The sequence below is a fragment of the Tupaia chinensis genome, unplaced genomic scaffold (genome assembly GCF_000334495.1).
Source record: "Tupaia chinensis unplaced genomic scaffold, TupChi_1.0 Scaffold000685_1, whole genome shotgun sequence".
Lineage (NCBI taxonomy): Eukaryota > Metazoa > Chordata > Mammalia > Scandentia > Tupaiidae > Tupaia > Tupaia belangeri.
The window spans coordinates 409,250-432,037 of record NW_006160208.1 but is presented as its reverse complement, the minus strand read 5'-3'; the positions used below and the strand labels follow the sequence as shown (position 1 = coordinate 432,037).

The following is a 22,788-nucleotide window of genomic DNA, read 5'->3' as shown; positions in this document are numbered from 1 at the left end:
CCTAAAAGCAAAATTCTAAAACAAAGGGCGCGGGGAGGGAATTGATCCTTTATTTTTCTTTTTAGTTTCTACTATAGGGTGCATGTACTTGCTGGAGAGACACAGAGGGAATGTGAGAAACAGCCCCCCAGGGGAGATGGCCACCGTGCAATCCCTTTCCCTCTCCATTCTCCACTTGGGATTCTGGGCATGCACACACAAGCCCAGTGTGACTTTCAACCGCTGGACCAGGGACTCGAACTGCACACTAGCCATGTGGGATCCAGTTGCCTTAACCTCCACATTACCTGCTGGCTCAGAAAACTGATGCTTTTATAGACCCTACTTGAAACAAAGCTGGAAATGATCATATCCTTCCTTTTTTTATTTTTTATTATTTTTTATTTTTTTAATTCTTAGGAAACTGGGAGCAAGGGGTAAAACCGTGGAAGGAGAGAAAGAAGAACAGTGAATAAGACATGTTGGTCTAAAAGCATTCTCTATTTCATATTACTTTTTTTCTTTTTTAAATAAGTATTTAATTCAATTTGTTATTATTATTTTTTAATCTGACCGGAGAGAGACAGAGAGAAAGAGAGAAAAGGAAAGACAGAGAGGAAGCCACCAGGTCCAGGCCTTGAACCGCAGTCGGCCATGTGGAAATCCAGCGCCTTTAATCGCCAAGTCACCTGCTGGCCCCTTAAGTCGCAATACTTTTGTTCTCTGATTTTGACTCACCAAGTTTATAGGATCTACTGATGGTTGGTCTGGTTGAAAGATAGAGTCTTCATTTTCTTCTTCGTTCTTTTTACAAGGCATTTGCTTGGAGGGAAGCAGGTTATACCACAGAGTGAAAATCTCACTGGAGAATGGCAAATCGGCCAGGCTGATCTGAGTTCCGGCCTATGCGAAATGAAAGAAAACAACACAAACTAAATAAGTAAAGAAGAGATAAAAGAATGTTTAAGTTAGTACTTATTTCCCCTTACATAGCAAAGGTTATTGAGTGAGCTTGTTTTAACTGTAATACTCATGATACAATGCATTGGTGGCATTTTTTTAAAATCCGGAAACATCTTACATTTTCAGCTGTGACTAAGAAATTCCCCAATCTAAAAGCCAATTTTGGGATTATTTTGTTAGATACTATTTGTCAACATCCAATGAGTAAGCATGTAATGTTTCTGTAAATGTGGAATTATTTTTCCAATGGTAAGTTTAAAAATAAAAATAAATAAGAGTACTAAGACTGTACTTCTAAGAAACTGCCATAAGAGCAACTTGATTACTACAAACAGGCCATTATCCTCTGAAAAAAATTTAAAAACAAATAAAAACTCTCCTTGGGTTCTTGAATGAGAAATCAGATAGCAAAATTTTTCTCTGTATACATTAGTAGAACATCAAAAAAGGTTATATACAGACTTTCTTATTCCTCCAAACTACATATAATCATAGATAAGTTAAATCAAACTATTTTTGTAAATAGAATATCATTTAACATGTTTAGTAACACTTCTGGAGTTTTTAATAAATATTTTACTAAATATGTTATCTATTGGGCTAAAGCCTTTTTTTTTTTTTTTTTTCCATTTTCCTATAGGGTGTGTGTGCTTGCTTGAGAAGTGGGGAGTGAGAAATCATCCTTCCAGAGGATGACCATGCTGCAATCTCTGCAATCTCTTCTCCTCCATTGGGATTTTGCGCACACACGCACAGCGTTCAGAGTGTTTTGAAGCTGCAGGTCTGGGACTTGAACCACTCAGTTGGCCATGAAGGATCCAGCCACCTTAATCATACCACTAGCTGGCCCCATTAAAGCCTTTCTAAGAGCCCAGTGGTCTGTTATCTTTGCTTCTTTCTTTCTTTTCAATGTTATCAAACTTTTCAACTTAGAACAATTTTAAGAAAAATTGATCACCCTTTCAAGTTTGTTCTCTGTGAAACACACGTGTTTCTGTGCCTTCTATTGGACCCCAGAGAAAAGTTCAACCAGAGACCCACACTGTCTTCTGAACACATGGGCACACCTCTAGAGGCCTGCATTTGAACATCTGTGTGACTATCGGTACATGGCAGTTTGGGTTATTAAACATAACAGAATGTTCAAATCACTGGTGGTTAAGCATTAGCTCTACGGTGTAGCACTTAAATATCACATGGTTCTAAATACTAACATCATATCTTCCTAGAAGCTTTTATTTTTTTTTAGAGGGGAGGGGTTTGCTATAGAGCGCGTGTGCTCACCAGAAAGACAGAGAGAGACAGAGAGACAGAAAGCGAGAAATCACCCCCCAGGGGGGATGGCCACGCCACAGTCCCTTCTCCTCCATTCTCCTCTCGGGATCTTGGGCATGCACGTACATGTGCCTGGCATGAGTTTAAGCCACCCAGTCCGGGACTCAAACTGCAGTCGACTACGTGGGAGTCAAGTGACATAGCCATTACACCAACTGCTGGTCCCCCTAGGAGCTTTAATCCATGGGGAGAATGCACTGAATGAAAGAGCTGTATAGTTGGTGTCTCAATTAATTGCAAATCCTAGCAGTGAACTATGTGGGGGTGACCTTTTGCTATTGGGCTCCATCCTTCACTAGCTGTGCGACCCTGAATTTGTCACCTCCCTAGGCAGCTCTTTATCTGAAAACCGGGGACAATCGTCTCCTTTTTTTATCACTCTTTTCTAAGATGGCCGTGAGGGTTAAGTGGGGGTAATCTGCACAGGACACTCAGCACTCGGCCTAGCTGAGCTGTGAGAGCAGTCGGCCTGCTCCATGAAGGACAGCCGTAACTAAGGCGCAGGTGCTTCACAGGGTAGACACAGAGGGAGCTTTTACAGAGTCACGATATATAAGCAGATTTTAAAGCTCTGGAATAAGAGAATGCAGAACAGAAAAAAATTAAAAATAAAAGTGTCCTGAGGTCTGGGTAGCTTAGCAGCAGTTTCAGGGCTGGTGAAAGAGCAAGAGCAGCTGCCTCAGCCTACCCGGCCACAGGGTGACCTGACACTGGAAACTGTGAAGAGTCCTACCAGGCATTCTTCCCGTCGGCGTTTACTGACAGAGCAAAGATCCACTCTCAGGGTCTTTTGCTGTAAGGCTGTTTGGGAAATGGCCACTCTGAACACATCGTTGAACAAAAGGGCTTCTGTGGGCGGATGGACTTTTGTTCGAAATAGGCAGCTGACGTCAGTCGAGGAGGGAAGTACAGCAACCCTGAAATATCTGCAAACAAGAGCACAGCGGATTTCACAGGTACTTCAGTCATGCCGGGTTTACTGTTGTTAGAGCTATCTGCAGGAGTGAGGAGGGGACACATGGCACTCACTTGCGGCCGGCTCGCTCGGCTGCACGGATACTCTGCCCTCAGCCCACCCATGCCGACTGTGCCCTGAGCATGCAGGCCCCACCCACAGCGGGGGTGCAGTCATAGCCTGTGACAGGAAAGCGAAGGGGAAGAAAGTCCCAGGGCAGAGGAATTCGATGTCCCACCTGCCCAAGTACAGTCAATAACAAAACGAGCTATTTCTGAGGCTGGGAAGGTAGGAACACACGAGGTAGCTGCTGGTGACTTTACACCAAACACTTCTCAGCCTGAGTATTAACTAGAAATGCTGACGAGCGCTTCCCAGGAATCAGTACATTAACCTTCTAGAGAAGAAGAAAGGCTAAGTAGCATATTGTTAAAGAAACTCAAGGCACCGGCAGATGGCGTGGTGGTTAAGATGCTGGGCTCCCACATGGTTGACTGCAGTTCTAGTCCCAGACCCAGTAGCTTGAAACTGTTGGGTGTGTGTGCGTGTGTGTGTGTGTGTGTGTGTGTGTGTGTGCGCACACGTGCCCCAAATCTCAAGAGGAGAAGGAATTGGCTATGCCCCTTGGGGAGTGATTTCTTGCTTTTTATTTCTCTCTCTCCGATGAGCACACGTGCTCTTAGGGGGGAAAAAAATCTCTTAGGAAAAAAAGAAAAGAAAACCTAAAACAGATGAAATAATAATAAAAAATATTATCTAGTACTTCCCAAGTCTCAGATATGACAAACTGTTTAAATGAGCCTCACGCTTTGTAAAATTCAGAGGAAGAGTTATAGAAAAAAAGTGATTTCTAACACAACTTGAAAATGAATATTCCGAACACAGGTCATATGAGGATTCACAATTCTTGGAACCAGCACAAGGTACTTTCCTTTAAACCCCAGAAAGAGAATAGCCACTGAATAGCCCCCACCTACTTTCAGGCTCATGTAGCTCATATTCTAAAATAAGCCGGCTCCAATTAGAAAAGCTGTAAATTCAAACACGGAACTGAGGAATGTCATATCATTTTGTATCTTATATCAACGTTCATTATGGAGACCCAGCATTAAAACCCGGTAGGCCTCGGGCTACTTGCTGTTGATTTAAGGCACTGCCTGAGATTCAGCTCGCTCTCGCTGCAGGGTGGGATTCGGCAGAAGAAAATCTTCTCTCTCTTCCTTCATGGAAGAGAAATGAAGCAGGGCACTACAGAGTCGGAATGGAGGGAAGGGATTTTCTGCTTCTCTAGCCTTTGGCTTTGCTCTGTACCAGTGGCCTCACCCTGTAAGTAACAATAAAAATGTTTCTCCAGGGGCTGGCAGGTGGCATGGTGGTTAAGGGTGCTGGACTCCCACATGGCTGACTGTGGTTTGATTCCCAGACTTGGTGGCTTGCTCTCTTTCTCTTCCTCCCTCTCTCTCTCACACACACATTCTGGTCAAATTAAAATAAATAAGTAAAGTTAAATTTAAAAAATTTTAAAATGTTTCTACATTTAAAAAGTGAGATGGGGACATCTGCAGTGGTGGACCACTCTGCGATGCTAGAGCCACATGCAAGCTAAAGGTTCAGATCCTGGGTTGACATGAAACATGCCAGGTGTGCACACATGTCTATCCGTGATCCTGGCTGGCTGGAAGGCTTGGTGGGGGAGGATGGATCATGGCATGGTGAGACCTGTCAAGGGTGCCTATCTCCCTTCCTTCCTCTCTCTCCCATGAAAGGATTTAAACTTTTTTTAAAAAATGAGATTTGGGGGGCCAGCAGGTGGTGTAGTGGTTAAGGTGCTGGACTCCCACATGGCTAACCATGGTTCAAGTCACGGACCTGGTGGCTTATCTTCTCACTCTCCCTCTCTCTGTCTCTCTCTCTGGTCAAATTGAATAATAATTAATAAATAAAAATTAAATATTCTTTTAAAAAATGAGATTACATGGTTAAGAGCCAAAGGCATAAAGGAAAGAAGGAAGGGGAGCTTTTTCTCTCATTCTGGTGTATGTGTTGGGGGGGGGTCTCTCCAAGCAGGGGTCAGGTAAACCACGAGACATCACAGAGACACTGGCTATTGTTAACAAGCTGAAGCACAGACTCTGCTTGTCTTAATGAATAATCAAAACATATATCTTTAAGTTGAAGAAGAAAGGTATTTTAAGGACACTTCATATGAGTCATTTTTAACAGTTTCATTATTTAGGTCAAGGCTTTTTCCCCCCTCTTTTCTTTCCAGTTTCGCTATAGGGTGTGTGTGCTCACTGGAGACAGAGAGAGTCAAAGAGAGAAATCAACTCTCAGGGACGATGGCCATGCCACAATCCCTTGTATTTCACTCTCCTCTCAGGATTTTGGGCATGCACACATACTTGCTCACTGGGTTTTTCAAGCTGCTAGTCTGGGACTTGAACCATTCAGTCGGCCATGTAGGATCCAGTTGCCTTGACTACCAGATCACCTGGCTGATTTGCCAAGGTGGTTTTATAAGGGTTAAGAAAGTGCTATGGAACCAGCAGATGGGTAATGGTTATGTTGTTGGACTCTCACATAGTTGACTATGGTTTGAGTCCTGAATCCAACAGCTTAAAACTCACACAGGGTGTGCGTATGTGCAAACATCCCAAGAGGAGAATGGAGAAGAAGGGATCGCAGCTTGGCCATTCCCCTCCCCCCCGCCCCCCGGGGGGGGGTTCTCACTTTCTGTCTCTGTCTCTTTGGCAAGTGCGCGGGCTCTATCACAAAAATCTCTCTCTAAAAATAAAGGAAAGAAAGAAGGAAAGAAGGACTTGCTAGAGGGGCCAGCAGGTGGCATGGAGGTTAAGGCAGCTGACTAAGTGGTTCAGAGTCCTCGACCAGCAGCTTGAAAAACACGCCAGGCATGTATGCATACATGCCCAGCATCCTGAGGAGAAGCGGAAGGGACTGTGGCATGGCCATTCCCACTGGGGGGGCTATTTCTTACATTCCTCTCTCCTTCATCTGTCTCTCTCTGGCAAGCACACACACCCTATAGCAAAAACTTAAAAAAAAAAAAAAGTGTCACTGGACGCTGCAGGAAAAATTCGGCTCAATTAGAGAAGGGGCTGCACCTGAGCTGGGAGCAGAGGCACATCCTAGAGCCGCAAGCTGGGCAGAGCACTACCCCTGGTCCCGACTGACCCCGATGTCACCACACCTCCAGAGAACACTTCGCGACTTTCTGTGAGGTATGTGAGGGTGACTATAACTGGTTCAAGCAGGTGGCGCACTTGGACAGGTGACTCTTGCGATGTTAGCTTAAAGAAAGTCTCCGTGTGGGGCCAGCAAATGGCAGCAGTTATGTTGCTGGAGACCTGGATGGCTGACTGTGGTTTCAGTCCTGAACCCAGGGGCTTGAAAATCATGTTGGGCACGTGTGCGTGCGTGCGTGCGTGCGTGCCCAAGATCCTGGGAGGAGAATGGAGGATAAGGGGTTGAGGCATGGCCAGCCCCCTGGGGGTGATTTCTTACTTTCCCTCTCTGTTTATCTCTCTGGTGAGGACAAGCACCCTAAAGCAAAAGTTTCCTAAATAATAATAATAATAATAATAATAAAATTAAAAATAAATTTGTTTAAATACATTTTCTTGGGACCGTCTATACTATTCCTCTGAACTTGTGAGTTGGTTCTCGCTGCTCAGAGATTCTCTCTCTGGCCGTTCTGTTCCTCCCTGACCTGTCTTCTTACGATGCCCCTCCAGTATCACAGCACACTTACTGGTAAGGAGTCACAAACCACGTTCTCAACCAGCCTTCAAAATACTATTTGGAACTGCCTCTTACCGGAAGTTTAAATGCAGGTCCTGGGGTCTAAAAAGTGCTAAGTTGCCATCTTGCTTCTCTCCTGTACCTTCCAGCCACAAGTCACTGAAGCTGACTCAGGAAAGTGTAAATGGCGGTAAAGATTTCTAGAAATGTCTGCTGAGAAATACCTGCCCACGCAATGGACTGTGGCATTATGCCATGAGTTAGTTGGGATTCTTGTTTGAAGGAAGTGAAATAACTTTAAGAAACGTTTGGTCGTGGGAAGTGAATGTTTGAGGAAAAGAACATATCCTCACACGTAGTATGATAGAATGTCTGATTGGCAACTTATACTGATAAACAGAATTTAATCAGTACATTTTCACATTAAAAGATTGGAAAAGTCCTCCAAACCAATAGCAGTAACTCTCATGCAATAACAAAAAAATTAAATCATATTTCAAATAATCAGGCCTAAACACAGCATAACAGAATTTGACTGAAAAGAAGATACAGTCTTGGCTTTAGTCTTTTTTAAAAAGACTTATTTTATTTAATTTTGTTTGTTTATTTATTTATTTATTTTGACCAGAGAGGGATGGAATAATGAGTGAGTGAGAGAGAAAGAGAGAGAGAGAAAGAGAGAGAAAGCAAGCCACTAGGTCTGGGACTCGAACCAGTCAGCCATGTGGGAATCCAGCGTCCTTAACCACCATGCCACCTGCCATTCTCTTGGCTTCTAGTCTTCTTTTTTTTTGGGGGGGGGGAGGTTTTGGCTATAGGGTGCATGCACTCGCCAAACAGAGAGAGACAGAGAGACAGAAAGCAGGAAATCACCCCTCAAGGGGGATGGTCATGCCGCAATCCCTTCTCCTCCATTCTCCTCTCGGGATCTGGGGCACGCATGCACACGCGCCTGGCGTGAGTTTTAAGCCACCGGGTCTGGGACTTGAACCACGGTCAACTACGTGGGAGTCCAGCGACACAGCCATTACACTAACTGCTGGTCCCATGCTTCTAGTCTTAATGAATCAGTTGATAAAAGACCAAAACTCTATACACCTTGCTCACATCTTCCTTTTCTCATCATCTTTATCTGCCACCGATTTCTACACATGATCAGTTGAGCTGTTTTCCCCACGGCTTCATTTTGATGAAATGCTCAATTACAATGTGAAATTATCTCACGTGGAAATGTTTAAGTTCCTCGATCTGTTCTCTGCTTTTACTTACACTTTTGATGTATGAGGTATCAAGAAAGCATGAAGATTTCGGAGCTGTGCTATTATCACCATGAAACTTGAACTTTTTGCATCGTATCTGCCAAAAGAGAAACCATGAATTCAGGAATAAGCACCGGCCACGTGCCTACAGCTTCTTGGCCCTGCCCCCGGCCCCACGTGCCACCCTTTACCTGAGTCCTATCTGCACCTGGGCAGTCTCCACAATGGCAGCCTCCTCTTCACTGAATGGAACGTCTTCGATTTCACTCGGCCTAGGGACACGGAGTGGGTGAACAGCTAATTAATGGGGATATCGACTGGTCGGGTTACTGTTTGCCACTTAATGATTCTGAGTAAAACCCTGAATTAGCAGCTCTCCTCTACTGCCCAGTGGAACTGATCCCCGTGAAAGCTCTCTGTTTTACAGGATTTCTTTACCTTTGCAAGAAGACTCGGCCTCTGCACTTTCGGGAAAAGACTTTCTGATGTCTGACTACCCTGAGCCTCACAAGGGGTACCGGACACCCTGGAGACATCCCAGATCCTCAGAGATGCACCTGAAGCTGCGAGTGCCACCCAGGTACTGGTGAGCCACCCCAGCGCTGCCACTAAACCACGTCTTCTGCATCTCATGGAGAGTGGTGCTCAGCTGCCTCTGAGTACACCTATCTGTGGAGCGTGCCCGCGGCCGAGGGCAGTCTGGTACACTGAGACCTTCAGGCTCACCGTGTCTTCCATGGCTCAGGTCCTCACTGCTGCAAAGAGCAAACTAACCAGGCAAGCACGCTTCCCACGCACAGGCCCGTGCAGCTAACCCGCGCCCCTGCCCAGCCCTTACTGTTTCACGAAGGCTTCGTAGACCCCGCTGTCGCCAGCCACAGACTCGTCGGATACAGCAGCCGACACACAAGCCGCTTTCTCCCCAAGCAGGTGAATGACTCTTCTTTTTGGTAATGATTTTTCCACATCTAAGGAGGGGAGAATGAGAACGCTAATTTGGATTTCTATTAAAGGAAGTCAAGTCTAAAAGACACACACGGTTGGGCTGTGAGAAATCCAAAATAAAATTTCTGTTGAGAGGCAAAGATGCCCACTACGACAGGAGTCCCCAGACACGTACGTTTCAAGGCACTACACTCACGAGAGTCACGGGCCATCTGTTAGTTCAGTCAGTATTTGGGAAAGAAGATGGTTTTCCTTCCGCAGAAATATTTTTAGGGGAAGGATGAACTACCCAATTGTCCCCAGTCCCAAGCCTCTTGCTTTCGAGTCTTCACTGTGGTTACCATATACTCGAGGGTAAGGATCCAAGCGCCTTCTCCTGCGTGAGAGATTGCTGATAGCTCAGAGGGCTGTGAGCTGCTCTGTGGGAGGAAAGGCTCCCGCCTCTCTTGCTCCCCATCCCCCACATGCTGGATTCTACATCCCCTGAGCTACTATTCTAATAGAAATGAAAGGAAAAAATGCCTTTGACTTACAGGACTTCCCTCGCCAGCTAATACCATATTACACACACACACGCACACACACACACATATATATATATAAACTTTTTGTGCAACTGAATCTTTAGCAGCGACTACTACTTAACTTTTATCTCTAACTCATATTCATACGCCAGCATCCTGCAGCGAGCAAGGCGCATTCATTTAAAGCCGTGTTCGGTGCTGTAATAAGCTGCGGGCCTGCGGAGCGCTTTCATCCCAGGGTGAGTGCGAGGAGCAGGGATCTGTATTGGTATGCATTTCGGCCCCCTTCTGAGTCGTGACTTTACATCTTGTTAAGATGTTTAAGTTTTAAGGCTTCAGATTACAGGATTGATTGCTGCATTTCCCCTTTTATTTCTGGCAGTGGGAATGCTTTTTCCTTGATGATGAAGTGCCTTCTCTCTGCCCACCCCCCTTTGTGAGGGGTGAAGGTGATGACATGATTTATTGATTACCCCCAGGAATAACCGCAGCAGCCTGAAATTGACTTTGACGACCACAGAGACGGACTGCGGAAGGACTTCCTAGTTATTCCGACTTGCTCGCTGTCATCCAGCTGGGATTGGTGCTGGAGAGCGGTGTATATAAAAGGGACGCGGCTCCACCTGCTAAGACTGGGAGCAGGGAGGGAGAGCAGCTGGGGCCCTGACAGGGAGCTGCCCGCCCCACATGGAGGGCAGACGTCCCCTGAAGAGACCAAGCGCTGGTGACCTGGAAAGATAGTCTTGCAGTCAAATACAGACACGAAGGGGCATATCATCTGCAAACAAAGCTCTTGGATGTATTTTCCCTTAGGGCAGCTTTTTAACAGCAGTTTTCTAACATAATATGCTTTTAAGAGGTTAAGAATGGTTTCACAGAAGTACAGAGACGCTAGCTCGTCTCCAGCCGCAGACTAAGATACAGCAGCAGGAGCGAGGCGCAGCCCGGAAAGCACTGGCAGCATGGGGACTTCAGCCAAGGGGCCACTGGGCGGTGACAGGTCTTGGGTGGCTTCTCTCACTCATCCTACCCCTTCTCCAGCATCCGACCTCACTCTTGGGCCCCTCCAAATTGACTGAAGGCCCAGAAGTGGTCACTAGAGAATACTCCAAATGCACAAGGACAGATACAGCTTAAAAAGCCCAAGAAATACAAGCTCCTTCAAGTCCGAATCTCAAAAGAATGGCGCCAAGAACTCCCCACTTCCTCCTCTTTTCCCTGCTCTTTTTCCCCTAAATAACCTTTTGTCTTGTTTGTTTATGTCTCCTGAGATGGGGATGGGGCACCCCACAGGGTCCCCACATCCAGATGCACCCCTAGCCTCAGCTGGCCTGGCCTGGATCACGGGCATGCATGCATGCCCCCAGCACTGGGCGACCCTGGGACGTGACCCCAGGACGTCCCTCCCACACGGCCCCGCACTGCAGAGCAGCGAGTCGCCCCTGTGCCATGGCAGTGGGCTCTCCTTTCGTAAGCAGTAAGGGCTGGTGGTGGGAACCGTGCTCAGCCACGTCCGTGTGGTTTATCGTCACCGCTGTCACACAGTAACATAATCACCGTGAACTGAGTCCTGAGTCCTGAAGGCCAGGCGTGGCTCAGTGTCCTGCCCGGTCCTGCAGCAGTCCTCCCAGTGCTGTCCGAGGACGACCGCGTCATCTCCACTGTGCAGAGGAGGAAGGGGCTGTGTGACAGACTGGGAACTGTGCCCATCCCCCTCGCCAAAACGCGGCCGAGTGGTGACCAGATGTTCAGCGCGGGCTTGGCTGGTTCGAGGGGTCTGCATCCCACCACATTTTGCACCCCTTCCCAGAAGCAGAGGCGAGGCCCATGGGGGCTGGCTGTTTTGTTTGAGTCATTAGGGACACATCAACCCTGTTTGTTTTCTTTGTGGTTAATGAATCTAATACTTGCAGCTCTGGCGCCTCCCCCAGGGGAGGGCACACACACCACTCAGAGGTCTCACCTGCCAGGCCCTGGCAAAGCCAGGATTTCGGGATTCGAAATCACAGTAACAAACTGTATTTATCTCTGTCTCTAAAGATCTCAACTGGGTGGGACCAGCAGTTAGCGTAATGGCTATGTCACTGGACTCCCACGTAGTCGACCGCGGTCTGAATCCTGGACCGAGTGCCAGACCCAGCGGCTTAAACATCCCGAGAACCCCAGAGGAGAATGGAGGAGAAGGGATTGCGGCGTGGCCATCCCCCCTGGGGGTGATTTCTCGCTTTATGTCTCTCGATCTCTCTCTGTCTGTCTGGTGAGCTCACAAGCCCTATAGCAAAAACCTCTCCCCCCCACAAAAAAACCCCACAAACAAACAAACAAACAAAAATAAAAAACAAACAAAAAGATCTCAATTGAGCAATCGATTAATACTCAGAATTCGTGGATCAAACATACAATACAAATTCTTCCCGAGTCAGCAAGAAAATACTTCTAAAAGGCCCGTCCTCCCCTGCGTGGTGGGGCACACGGGGCATGTGTGACGTGAGCAGGACTCCCGTGGACGTGTGCTGGAGCTTCATCTCACGTTTCACCTCGAGCTAGTTCTGGAATAGACCATCTTCCCAGGACAGCGACAGTGGTCATCTGTCACCAGGGCCCCATCTTGTTCTCTTTACAACCAGACCTGACATATTACAAGTATCTGCCTTGCAAAGGAAAACAATCAAAACATGAAATGGTCCCTGCCCGTCTCACGGGCTGCAACTGTTGCCGTGGCCAGAAGATGGCAGGGTAAGACCACGCACGGAACTGCTCTCCAGATTAACCTGAGGCAGAGCGGAGTCTGGCATAAAACAAAAACTGTGTTTATACAGAATTCCCTGAGCAATCTCAACAGTGAACCTTGGTACTAATTAGCTGGTATGCTAATTGCCTTGGTTTTAATGTGTTTTAGGCCAACTTTGAAAAGAAAGGCCTCTTTGCCTTGCTATTTCAGACCCAGACTCTGAAGTGTGTTCTCATGCCACGTTTCCAGTCAGCTGCCGCACACGGAGTCTCTGGACAACAGGACAAGTATTTACGAATGACAGGTGTTAAATGGAGAAGGCAATTTCTGTCTGATAAAGGAAACAAGTCTAGGTATATGAATAAAAACTCCTTAAATGAAGCCAAAATAAAAACTCAGAAGAAAGGGAAGGGCGCCTGTACCAGTTGTTTGCATAGAAAACGTGACCTTCGGATCCCGAAGTGAAGAGGAAACGCGTGAGCGCAGTGGCTTACCTGCGGTGCCTTCATATAACGGCTCCCTAGCACACTCGTTAAGGTCTTTGTCCTCCAAGAGAGACTGGGAAGCTCCTCCTGAGTCCGAATCCAGCAAGATCTGATTTTCGCCGAGGCTGAGGTCTGCAAAGTGGCTACTCAGCTCACAGTCCTCGAAGTCAGCAGTGAACTGACGGAGGGAGGCGTCATGAGACAAGGGGAATGTGCCTTCCAAAACCAAGGGGGAGCCAGGAGGGGACAAGGATGAAAGGGAGGACCTCGAGGACAGGGACGTCACAGACTTGGGGGCCTCAGTCAGTGGAGGAGTGTGGCCTGCTGCTGTGGCTGCCACCCCACACAGTCCACTCTGGCCAGGCTGGCTGGGGGACTTGACCACCTCGTTTTCATGGATGGTGGTGATGGGTCCGGAAGGAATGTAACCACCCTTCTCTTGCAGAAGGAAGTCCAGTTTATACTGGTAATCCACGTCCATCTGGTCACCCTGACTGCTGTAATAAAGTTCGCTGGAACTGAGCGAGTTGAGCGACCCTCTGCTGGACGTGTTCAGAGAGCCCCGACTGGATGCCAGGGACCCCAGGCTGCTCCCAGACGACACGGACAAGGTGCTGGCGGAGAGGCTGGCAGGAGGGAAGCACACAATATCAACGCTATTAGGACACAGAAAACCCCATCACAACGCCTACTCGCTCCTTCAGACCCCCAGAGGCGAGGGACCCAGTGCTGCCAAAGAGCAGAGCCAGGGCAGAGGGCTTGCCACTAGGGCACGCATTACGTGTTGATTCACTAGCATTTTGAATCTTGCTTTCGAAATACTCTTTAAGAAGCAATGCTATTCTTATTAAAAATTCTCTTTTGATCCAGCCCCAGTGGCACGGCAGTGGCCTGGTGGTCTGCAATGCTGGGGGCTGTGTGGCGTGTCCGGGTTCGGTTCCCGGTGCACCTGTGCACACCAGACGCAGGCTCGTGCCTGTGATCGCGGCGCGGTGGCAGTGGCTCGGGGGGGGACTACAGCCTGACACCCTGCTGAGGACGGCCACCTTTCTCTTTCTCACGGAAGAAGTGAATAAATAAACTTAAAAAAAAAATTCCTTTTAAAAATGAAATAAAACAAAGACTCCAATATCTATTGGTAAGGCTACCTCTATGGCAGACTCTGATTACAGAAGCAATTCTGTAATCAAAAAATAGTGAAAAGCTAAAAAAAAAAAAAAAAAAGAGAGAAGCCAGGAATGAATAGTACACAGTGTTGATGCTATTACTTTGTTAAAAAGTGTTTGAGAGAATAAAAAAGGGCCAGCTTATAAAAATGAACAGGTTACACAAAAGGCCTCTGGGCTCACACATCTTTCCTCTCCTGTGTGTGTGAACGTAAGAAGTAAATATTCTTCTAGTCAATAGGAGGGACTCCGTGGCTAACTGTCTTGAGGAAAAATCTCTCCCATTCTCCTTTTACAAAAGATGGGTCAATGGGAGCAAAGTACTGCTGGCTAAAATATTGTCTTCTTCCTATAACATATTGCAAATGTATCCCTATCCCATTCATGACCCTGGGGTTCGTGAAAAATTGAAAAAAAATCCATGCAACTTGAAATTTCATTAATCACTAACTGTTGTAGTATAACTATTTTATTTACTTTTAAAAAGTTAAAAAAGAAAGTAAAACAAAATCAAAAGTGGACTAGAACATGCCTGAATGTAAAAAAAACAACAAAACAAAACGCGAAATCCTCTCAAGGACTTCACGGGCTTACCTTTTAAGTTGTGAATGCAAATAAGTAGTTAACTTAGTAGTTTCTTCAAGTTTCTGCAGCAGCTCTTTTCTTCGCTCTTCCAATTTCAATCTAGAATGTATAGAAATTATTTTTAAGTAACTATGATAGAATATGAAAGCTAAAAGATTCTTTTCTATTTTAAGACTTTTTTTTTTCCTTTAGGGTGCGTGTCTTTGCGTGCAAGAGAGAGACACAGAGAGAGGGAAAATGACACATCACCCCTCAAGGGGGATGGCCAGGCTGTAATCCCTTCTCCTCCATTCTCCTCTTGGGATTTCAAGCATACACATCTGGAATGATTTTCAAGCCGCCGGGTCCAGGACTTGAACTGCAGTTGGCCATGTGGGAGTCCAGCGTCTTAACTACCACCCCAAATGCTGACCCTGAGAGATTCTTATGACACAAATATTACATATGACAATATGGGGCCGACAGTGGCACAGTGCATATGCAATGCTTGTGAGGACCCAATGGGAAGCATCCAGGTTTGTGTCTGGAGCCTTTCCTGAACACACAGGTTGTGGCTGTGCCCAGACCAAGGCTGGCTGAAGCTATGGGTACATTGCAGTGTGAAGACCCTGTTCAGAGTACCTGGCTCTCTGTTTCTCTTCCCTCCTTTTTCATGGAAGAAAGAAATAAACTTAAAAAATGCAAAAGCAAAACAAAAAGAACAAGGAGGAAATCTGAATGAGCTTGGCTGAGAAAATATAGGACAACCAGCGAGAAGAGGCATAGGGAGAATTATACACAGCCACACTAAATGACAGTGGCAATTTATGCCAAATCACCAATGTTTCAGAGAATTTTTACATGTTGGGAGTCTCGAATTTTCTTATATAGAGAGGTAAATAATATGGTGCTGTGAGGTAGAGGGGAACAGTGAGGAGGAAAACAATAATGAAACAAAACGCGACAGACCACAGGATCCCTACACAGTTTTGTGACTTGACATCACGTTGTTTTGTAAAATGTCCGACAACAATAATAAGCAATTATGAAAGGTCATACAAAATACTAATCTTAGTAAAGACTGTTCCAAAATAATATTTACTGATAAAAATTCCAGTCCTAACTTGCTGAGAATTTTAGTGATCAAGAAACAAATTGGGCGCCGGTTGGTTGGCATGGTGGATAGGGCAGTTGGGTCCCACATGGCTGACTACGTGGTTCGAGTCTGAGACCAGGAAGTATAAAAAACAAGCTGGCTGCATTTGAGTGTGCACCCAAAATCCTGAGAGGAGAATGGGAGAGAAGGGACTGCAGAGAGATCCTCCCTCCCGGAGGGTGCTTTCTCACTTTCCTTCTCTCTCTTGCTTTGCCTCTCTCTGGCGAGTGCACAGGTCCTTATAGCAAAATGAATGAATGGATGAATAAATAAATACAAACAAAGAACAAACTGGTCAGTACTGCTGCCGTGGGCTAAGCAGACTTAGCTGTTTAAGCCGAAGGACGACTCGGCTACAGCGCGTCATCACCTGCACCCCAGTACCACACAATTTTATCCACTTTCAACTGCAAGTTTCTGAGGTTTTAAAAAATTACAGTATTAGGGAACTGTGTACCTGAATAATGTCATTTAGAAATATATGAAGCACCCAAGGGTTTGTGAAACTAAGAGCCTGTGAGTACAGTCTTCCGACCTTACTGAAATGAGCCAGCCCCGAGTGGGACTCGGAAGTACCACGTCTCTCGCCTTGGAGCTGCTGCTGGCCGGCTGGGTACCCTTAGGCAAGTCGCCCAATCAAGGGTCTCACCTTTCTCATCTGTGGAATGGTGATTATAATCCCCCTGTGTCTACCTGATAAGGCTGTTCAAGGGATCAAATGCAGTTATGTATGTGCAAGTGCTCTACAGACGATAAAAACAAATCTTTCCTGTTCAAAGCCTCGGCATGCCCTGCAAGATGGCGATATAAAAATTAGCCACTTTTCTTTGGAGAAAAGTACAATTTCCCTAATTTCCAACCTCTTTGAAATGTTCCGTGTGTTTTAAGCGGCAAGGAAACAAGTCCGTATTTTATTTATAGGTATCTATCCCTTTGATGTGTCAACAACACAATTCCATTATATGTAAAAATAAAAAGTAATTCTTGCCATTTTCTTTAATACTTCAAAGCATGATAAATTCTTAATTCACAGCTTTCAAAGGTGTATTTTAAAAAGGAGCACAGTCCTTATTTTTTAATCTCCTGAATATAAACAAAAACTCAACAAGGAAATAAATTAATATAAAGTAGATTAACTGAATTAGAAAGTACACAAAGGTCTGTGAAAGCCCCAAACTCTACTAAGTCCATGTCTTCTGAAACAGGAGAAACACCTTTGAAGTCGGTTTTTAAACCAAGTATTGCTTTATTAAAATCTTGCTTTGCCTCTCTCTGGCGAGTGCACAGGTCCTTATAGCAAAATGAATGAATGGATGAATAAATAAATACAAACAAAGAACAAACTGGTCAGTACTGCTGCCGTGGGCTAAGCAGACTTAGCTGTTTAAGCCGAAGGACGACTCGGCTACAGCGCGTCATCACCTGCACCCCAGTACCACACAATTTTATCCACTTTCAACTGCAAGTTTCTGAGGTTTTAAAAAATTACAGTATTAGGGAACTGTGTACCTGAATAATGTCATTTAGAAATATATGAAGCACCCAAGGGTTTGTGAAACTAAGAGCCTGTGAGTACAGTCTTCCGACCTTACTGAAATGAGCCAGCCCCGAGTGGGACTCGGAAGTACCACGTCTCTCGCCTTGGAGCTGCTGCTGGCCGGCTGGGTACCCTTAGGCAAGTCGCCCAATCAAGGGTCTCACCTTTCTCATCTGTGGAATGGTGATTATAATCCCCCTGTGTCTACCTGATAAGGCTGTTCAAGGGATCAAATGCAGTTATGTATGTGCAAGTGCTCTACAGACGATAAAAACAAATCTTTCCTGTTCAAAGCCTCGGCATGCCCTGCAAGATGGCGATATAAAAATTAGCCACTTTTCTTTGGAGAAAAGTACAATTTCCCTAATTTCCAACCTCTTTGAAATGTTCCGTGTGTTTTAAGCGGCAAGGAAACAAGTCCGTATTTTATTTATAGGTATCTATCACTTTTATGTGTCAACAACACAATTCCATTATATGTAAAAATAAAAAGTAATTCTTGCCATTTTCTTTAATACTTCAAAGCATGATAAATTCTTAATTCACAGCTTTCAAAGGTGTATTTTAAAAAGGAGCACAGTCCTTATTTTTTAATCTCCTGAATATAAACAAAAACTCAACAAGGAAATAAATTAATATAAAGTAGATTAACTGAATTAGAAAGTACACAAAGGTCTGTGAAAGCCCCAAACTCTACTAAGTCCATGTCTTCTGAAACAGGAGAAACACCTTTGAAGTCGGTTTTTAAACCAAGTATTGCTTTATTAAAATGAAGGCTTTTCTAGTGTTTTGGGGTGGGGCACTAGGATGACAGGAGACCCTTCACACTGAACGGCCCCTTCCTACTGGCCCTTCACACAATGCTTTTCCTCTCCCGCTCACTGGGTCACAGGCGCCCTCCTCCCATCCTCCGCCCTCCCCAAGACAGCCAGGTGCTCAGGGGCTGCTCTTCCAACTCTTCGATTCCCTGGGAACCACTGGTACTCGGCTTTATGTTCGCATTCCCGTTTCCCAACTGCATCCCAAGGTCCTAGAAGGCAGACTTCGGCTACTTCTCCCCATTCCACCCAGGCAGGCTGCAGAAGGGGTGGCCTCCTCTAAGCCTCCTCCCTGCTGGTGTCTTCATGAAGCCCTGTGGGGAGAAGCCTGAACAGTGCTGGGAAAGGGACTGAAACAGTCTCCGTGGGGCCACAACCCTGCCTCTGAGTCCCCAGGGGCTCTCCTACTGGGAGCTCGAAGTCTTCCTCAGTGTCCAGGATCCTCAAGGGAAAGAACCTCCCCAATTTCCTCTGGACCAGGGGTTGGAAGAAACTGCTCACATCAGCCCTTCAGAGGGTCCTTATCTCTCTCCCTGAGCTCTTCCCCGGCTCCACCTTCTCTTCTGGGCAGGAAGGGCCTTTCAGCCTGGCCCTATGATCCCTCCCCCCCACGCGCCCCCACAGTCCTGTGGCCCTTATCACCTTGTGCAGAGGGCAGGGCTTCCCTACCCCTGCTCTGCCTTGGGTGCCTCCAGGGAGAGGCCCCACCTGGTCTCTCCTGAACCTTTGCACCTAGGAAAATTTCATATCATCTAGAGTAGTAAGAAGCCCCCTTTTCACTAAAAAAAAAAAAAAAAAAGACACTTATTTCCACCCACTTGCTTTAAAAAATGTTCAGAGGCAGTTGTGAAACATGCAAATGAAGACCTCTTGGCAACCACAAGGCAGTTTTAGGCAAACCCCCTAAAACTGATGAGAAAACAAGCAACATTAAGATCTTATCAGCTCCAGAAAAGCACAGAGGTTAAGTAATTTGGGTCAGAGCAACACGTAAAATGACCTCACTGCAGGCCAGTTTCTCATTGAGGGCAGTCTCTCCTTTGCCCTGCTGTGTCCTCGGGATGAGTGTCTATTTGTACTGTCACTAGGGGGCAAGCTCAGCCATTGCCACTGTCATCAGTGACTGGGGGACCCTGGGGCCATACACTGCGGCTGAAAATGCATGTGAGTTTAGCTCCTTCAGAGACCAAAACTGAGTAATGATTCAGAATCCTGCCTGAGGTCGTCCCTGAAATAATGACGAACCCACAATATAAACAGAAGGCAGAGGAAAATGTGGGCGGTGCAGCAAGTAGCTGCCTTTGATAGTTGTGTAGGCACCAAGAAGAAATTGCGGGATTTGGTGCTGGCAGAGCGCAATCTGGCCTGTGATGAAACCGAGTTTTACACAGTGAATCCCATCTCCCAGAAGCATCTCCAGCTTCCCCCTGCTGTAGCTCGGAGGAAATGCACTGCTTGCTGAGGTTTCTCTCACCACCCGTATTCCACCCACTTGCTTTAAAAAATGTTCAGAGGCAGTTGTGAAACATGCAAATGAAGACCTCTTGGCAACCACAAGGCAGTTTTAGGCAAACCCCCTAAAACTGATGAGAAAACAAGCAACATTAAGATCTTATCAGCTCCAGAAAAGCACAGAGGTTAAGTAATTTGGGTCAGAGCAACACGTAAAATGACCTCACTGCAGGCCAGTTTCTCATTGAGGGCAGTCTCTCCTTTGCCCTGCTGTGTCCTCGGGATGAGTGTCTATTTGTACTGTCACTAGGGGGCAAGCTCAGCCATTGCCACTGTCATCAGTGACTGGGGGACCCTGGGGCCATACACTGCGGCTGAAAATGCATGTGAGTTTAGCTCCTTCAGAGACCAAAACTGAGTAATGATTCAGAATCCTGCCTGAGGTCGTCCCTGAAATAATGACGAACCCACAATATAAACAGAAGGCAGAGGAAAATGTGGGCGGTGCAGCAAGTAGCTGCCTTTGATAGTTGTGTAGGCACCAAGAAGAAATTGCGGGATTTGGTGCTGGCAGAGCGCAATCTGGCCTGTGATGAAACCGAGTTTTACACAGTGAATCCCATCTCCCAGAAGCATCTCCAGCTTCCCCCTGCTGTAGCTCGGAGGAAATGCACTGCTTGCTGAGGTTTCTCTCACCACCCGTGGCCCTGCCTTCAGTTCAACAGCAGCGGCAAGCAGAGAAGAAAAACATGCCTACGAGGGGTCTGCGGAAGTCACAGAAAGTGCATCTCACGAAAAACCATGTGTGGATTTTCTTTTCTTTCTTTTTTTTTTTTTTTTGCACCAAAATAAACTTATACTTTAATTCTGTTTTCCAGGAATTTTCGGAAGTCCCCTTGTACAGAAGAAACAGTAAAGGGTGAGGGATAAGAAAAGTAACAGAGTGTGGAAGAATAAGTACGATGCAAAGCCTCCTGTGCTAGGCCTACTCGGAAACACCGGGGTCAGTGCGCCCTTCAGCAGGGGTTTCTGCTCGTTTGGACGCATGGAATGCTGAGCCATTTTAAGCACTCAAGGATAACAATGAGAACACTTTAAATTGGTCAAGCAAGAAAGCGATAGTCCCCCGACTTTCTACCACAACATAATTATGAGGATTTGCCTTTGGCCAGAGAGAGGAAAGATAATTAGTACTCATTTATTTGGAAGACCACATGACTCGACTCTCCCAATGTCTCGGAAACTGAGTGTATTGCAAATATAAAACACATCCATTTCTCTTCTTGTGCACGTCCAATCATGGGAGGCAGGTCATGAGGGACCCATAAATGACAAGGGCTATCCACACTAAATGTATCCTTATCCTACTACCATATTTTAAAGCACCTCTTCCTGATGAGTTCAAACCTACTACTCCTACTGGTCTCCTGGTTCTATATTTTTAAGGTTACTTTATTAAGTTATTTTTTGGAAGCTCTGTCCCTAATTAAAAAGACAATTAAGACACTACACCTGTAAAAGCTGATGAAAACAAAAGAGCACAGGCATTTTCTCTCTTCCGGAGCAAAGCAAAAGGCTGTTTACAGGCCCTTTCCAGGTTCTGCACTGTAGAGCAGCGGACGGACTCAGCACGTTACCCCGTACAGCTGTGCGACGTGTAGTAAGAGCTACACAGCACACAGGATCACAGTGGGGAGCCGGCAGGTGGCATGGCGACTGCGGTGCTGAACTCTCACATGGTTGACTGCAGTTTGAGTCCTGGACCTGGCAGCTTGAAACTCACACCACGGGCATGTAAGTGCTTGCCCAAAATCCCAAGAAGAGAATGGAGGAGAAGGGACTGTGGTGTGGCCATCCCCCGAGGGGTGATTTCTCACTGGCAAGCACGGGTCCCCTATAGCAAAAATCTCTCTTAAAAAAATCACTGATGTGGGAACCAGCAGTTAGCGTAATGGCTATGTCGCTGGAATCCCACGTAGTCGACCGTGGTTCGCATCCCGGACCTGGTGGCTTAAAACTCACGCCAGGCACGTGTGCGCCCAAGATCCCGAGAGGAGAATGGATTGCGGCGTGACCATCCCCCCGGGGGGTGATTTCTCGCTTTCTGTCTCTATGTCTCTCTCTGTCTGGTGAGCGCACGCGCCCTATAGTGGGAAACAAACAAACAAACAAAACCAAAAAAAACCTCTCCAAAAAAAAAAAAAATCACTGATGTTTTATAAACAGGTCACACAAAAGCTACCCACTCTTCATATCTACTAACAGCTATTAAACATCCACCAGAAACTGAGAGTATGCACTACAGATGGAGCATCAAGGGGAATCCAGGTAAAATGTCTTCATTCTGCCTTGCCTTCAAACCCTCATTTTTTTGCTCCTTTTGGCGTTTGCTGGATGGGCCCTCACTTGACCAGCTCTGCCCACACCCACCTCAGACTGATCCTTAGCACCATTAGACACAGTCGGAGCACGAGGGCCAGTGGGGAAGGAGAAAGGAGGGCAATGGGAAGAAGGACTGTGGAGGGGAAAGGAAAGAGACTACAGAGGCTTCTCCTTTTGACACTTTTTCGTGTTCCCTGAAGGTATGACAGGTAGCTACATACAGTCTTGATCAATGGTTATTTTTTGAGAGATTTTTGCTATAGGGCATGTGTGCTCGCCAGGGAGACAGAGAGATAGAAAGTAAAAAATCACCCCCCAGGAGGTACGGCCATGCTTCTCCTCCATTCTCCTCCCGGGATCTTGGGTATGCACACACACATGCCTGGTGTGAGTTTAAGCCACTGAGTCCAGGACTCGAATCACAGTCAACTACGTGGGAGTCCAGCAACATAACCATTACGCCACCTCTTGGTCCGTCTGATCAATGTTTTTACTCACAAAAGCCAACTCTGAAAATGGTTCAACTCAGGATGGGAGAGTCCATATGCTAACACTGAGTTGAGAATGTCAGAGATTTTCTCCCACTCCCGCCCCAACATTCTTTTTAAATGTTCTGCTATTATGTAGACAGAGAAACTTAAACATTTACTGAGGGCAGGGAATTAAGAAGTTAGGGGAAAAAAACAAAAAACAAAACAACAACAACAAAAAAAGCAGTTGGATTATGGTTGGGTGTGTTAAACTTACTTCCGGTCACTTGAAATCATATCAGTCTGAA

The 22,788-nt window shown here is 46.2% G+C and overlaps 1 protein-coding gene across 2 annotated transcripts in view; it reads right to left on the bottom strand.

Annotated features, from left to right (window-relative positions):
• WWC2 (WW and C2 domain containing 2) overlaps positions 1 to 22,788 on the bottom strand; it is a gene marked incomplete at its 5' end in the record, with an annotated part of 134,130 nt that overhangs the window by 43,791 nt on the left and 67,551 nt on the right. For both annotated transcript variants that reach the window (XM_014592384.1, XM_014592385.1), the window contains 7 exon segments: positions 718 to 882; positions 3,011 to 3,203; positions 8,261 to 8,347; positions 8,442 to 8,522; positions 9,089 to 9,218; positions 12,945 to 13,561; positions 14,696 to 14,785. In XM_014592384.1, the coding sequence (XP_014447870.1) occupies positions 718 to 882; positions 3,011 to 3,203; positions 8,261 to 8,347; positions 8,442 to 8,522; positions 9,089 to 9,218; positions 12,945 to 13,561; positions 14,696 to 14,785 (1,363 nt within the window).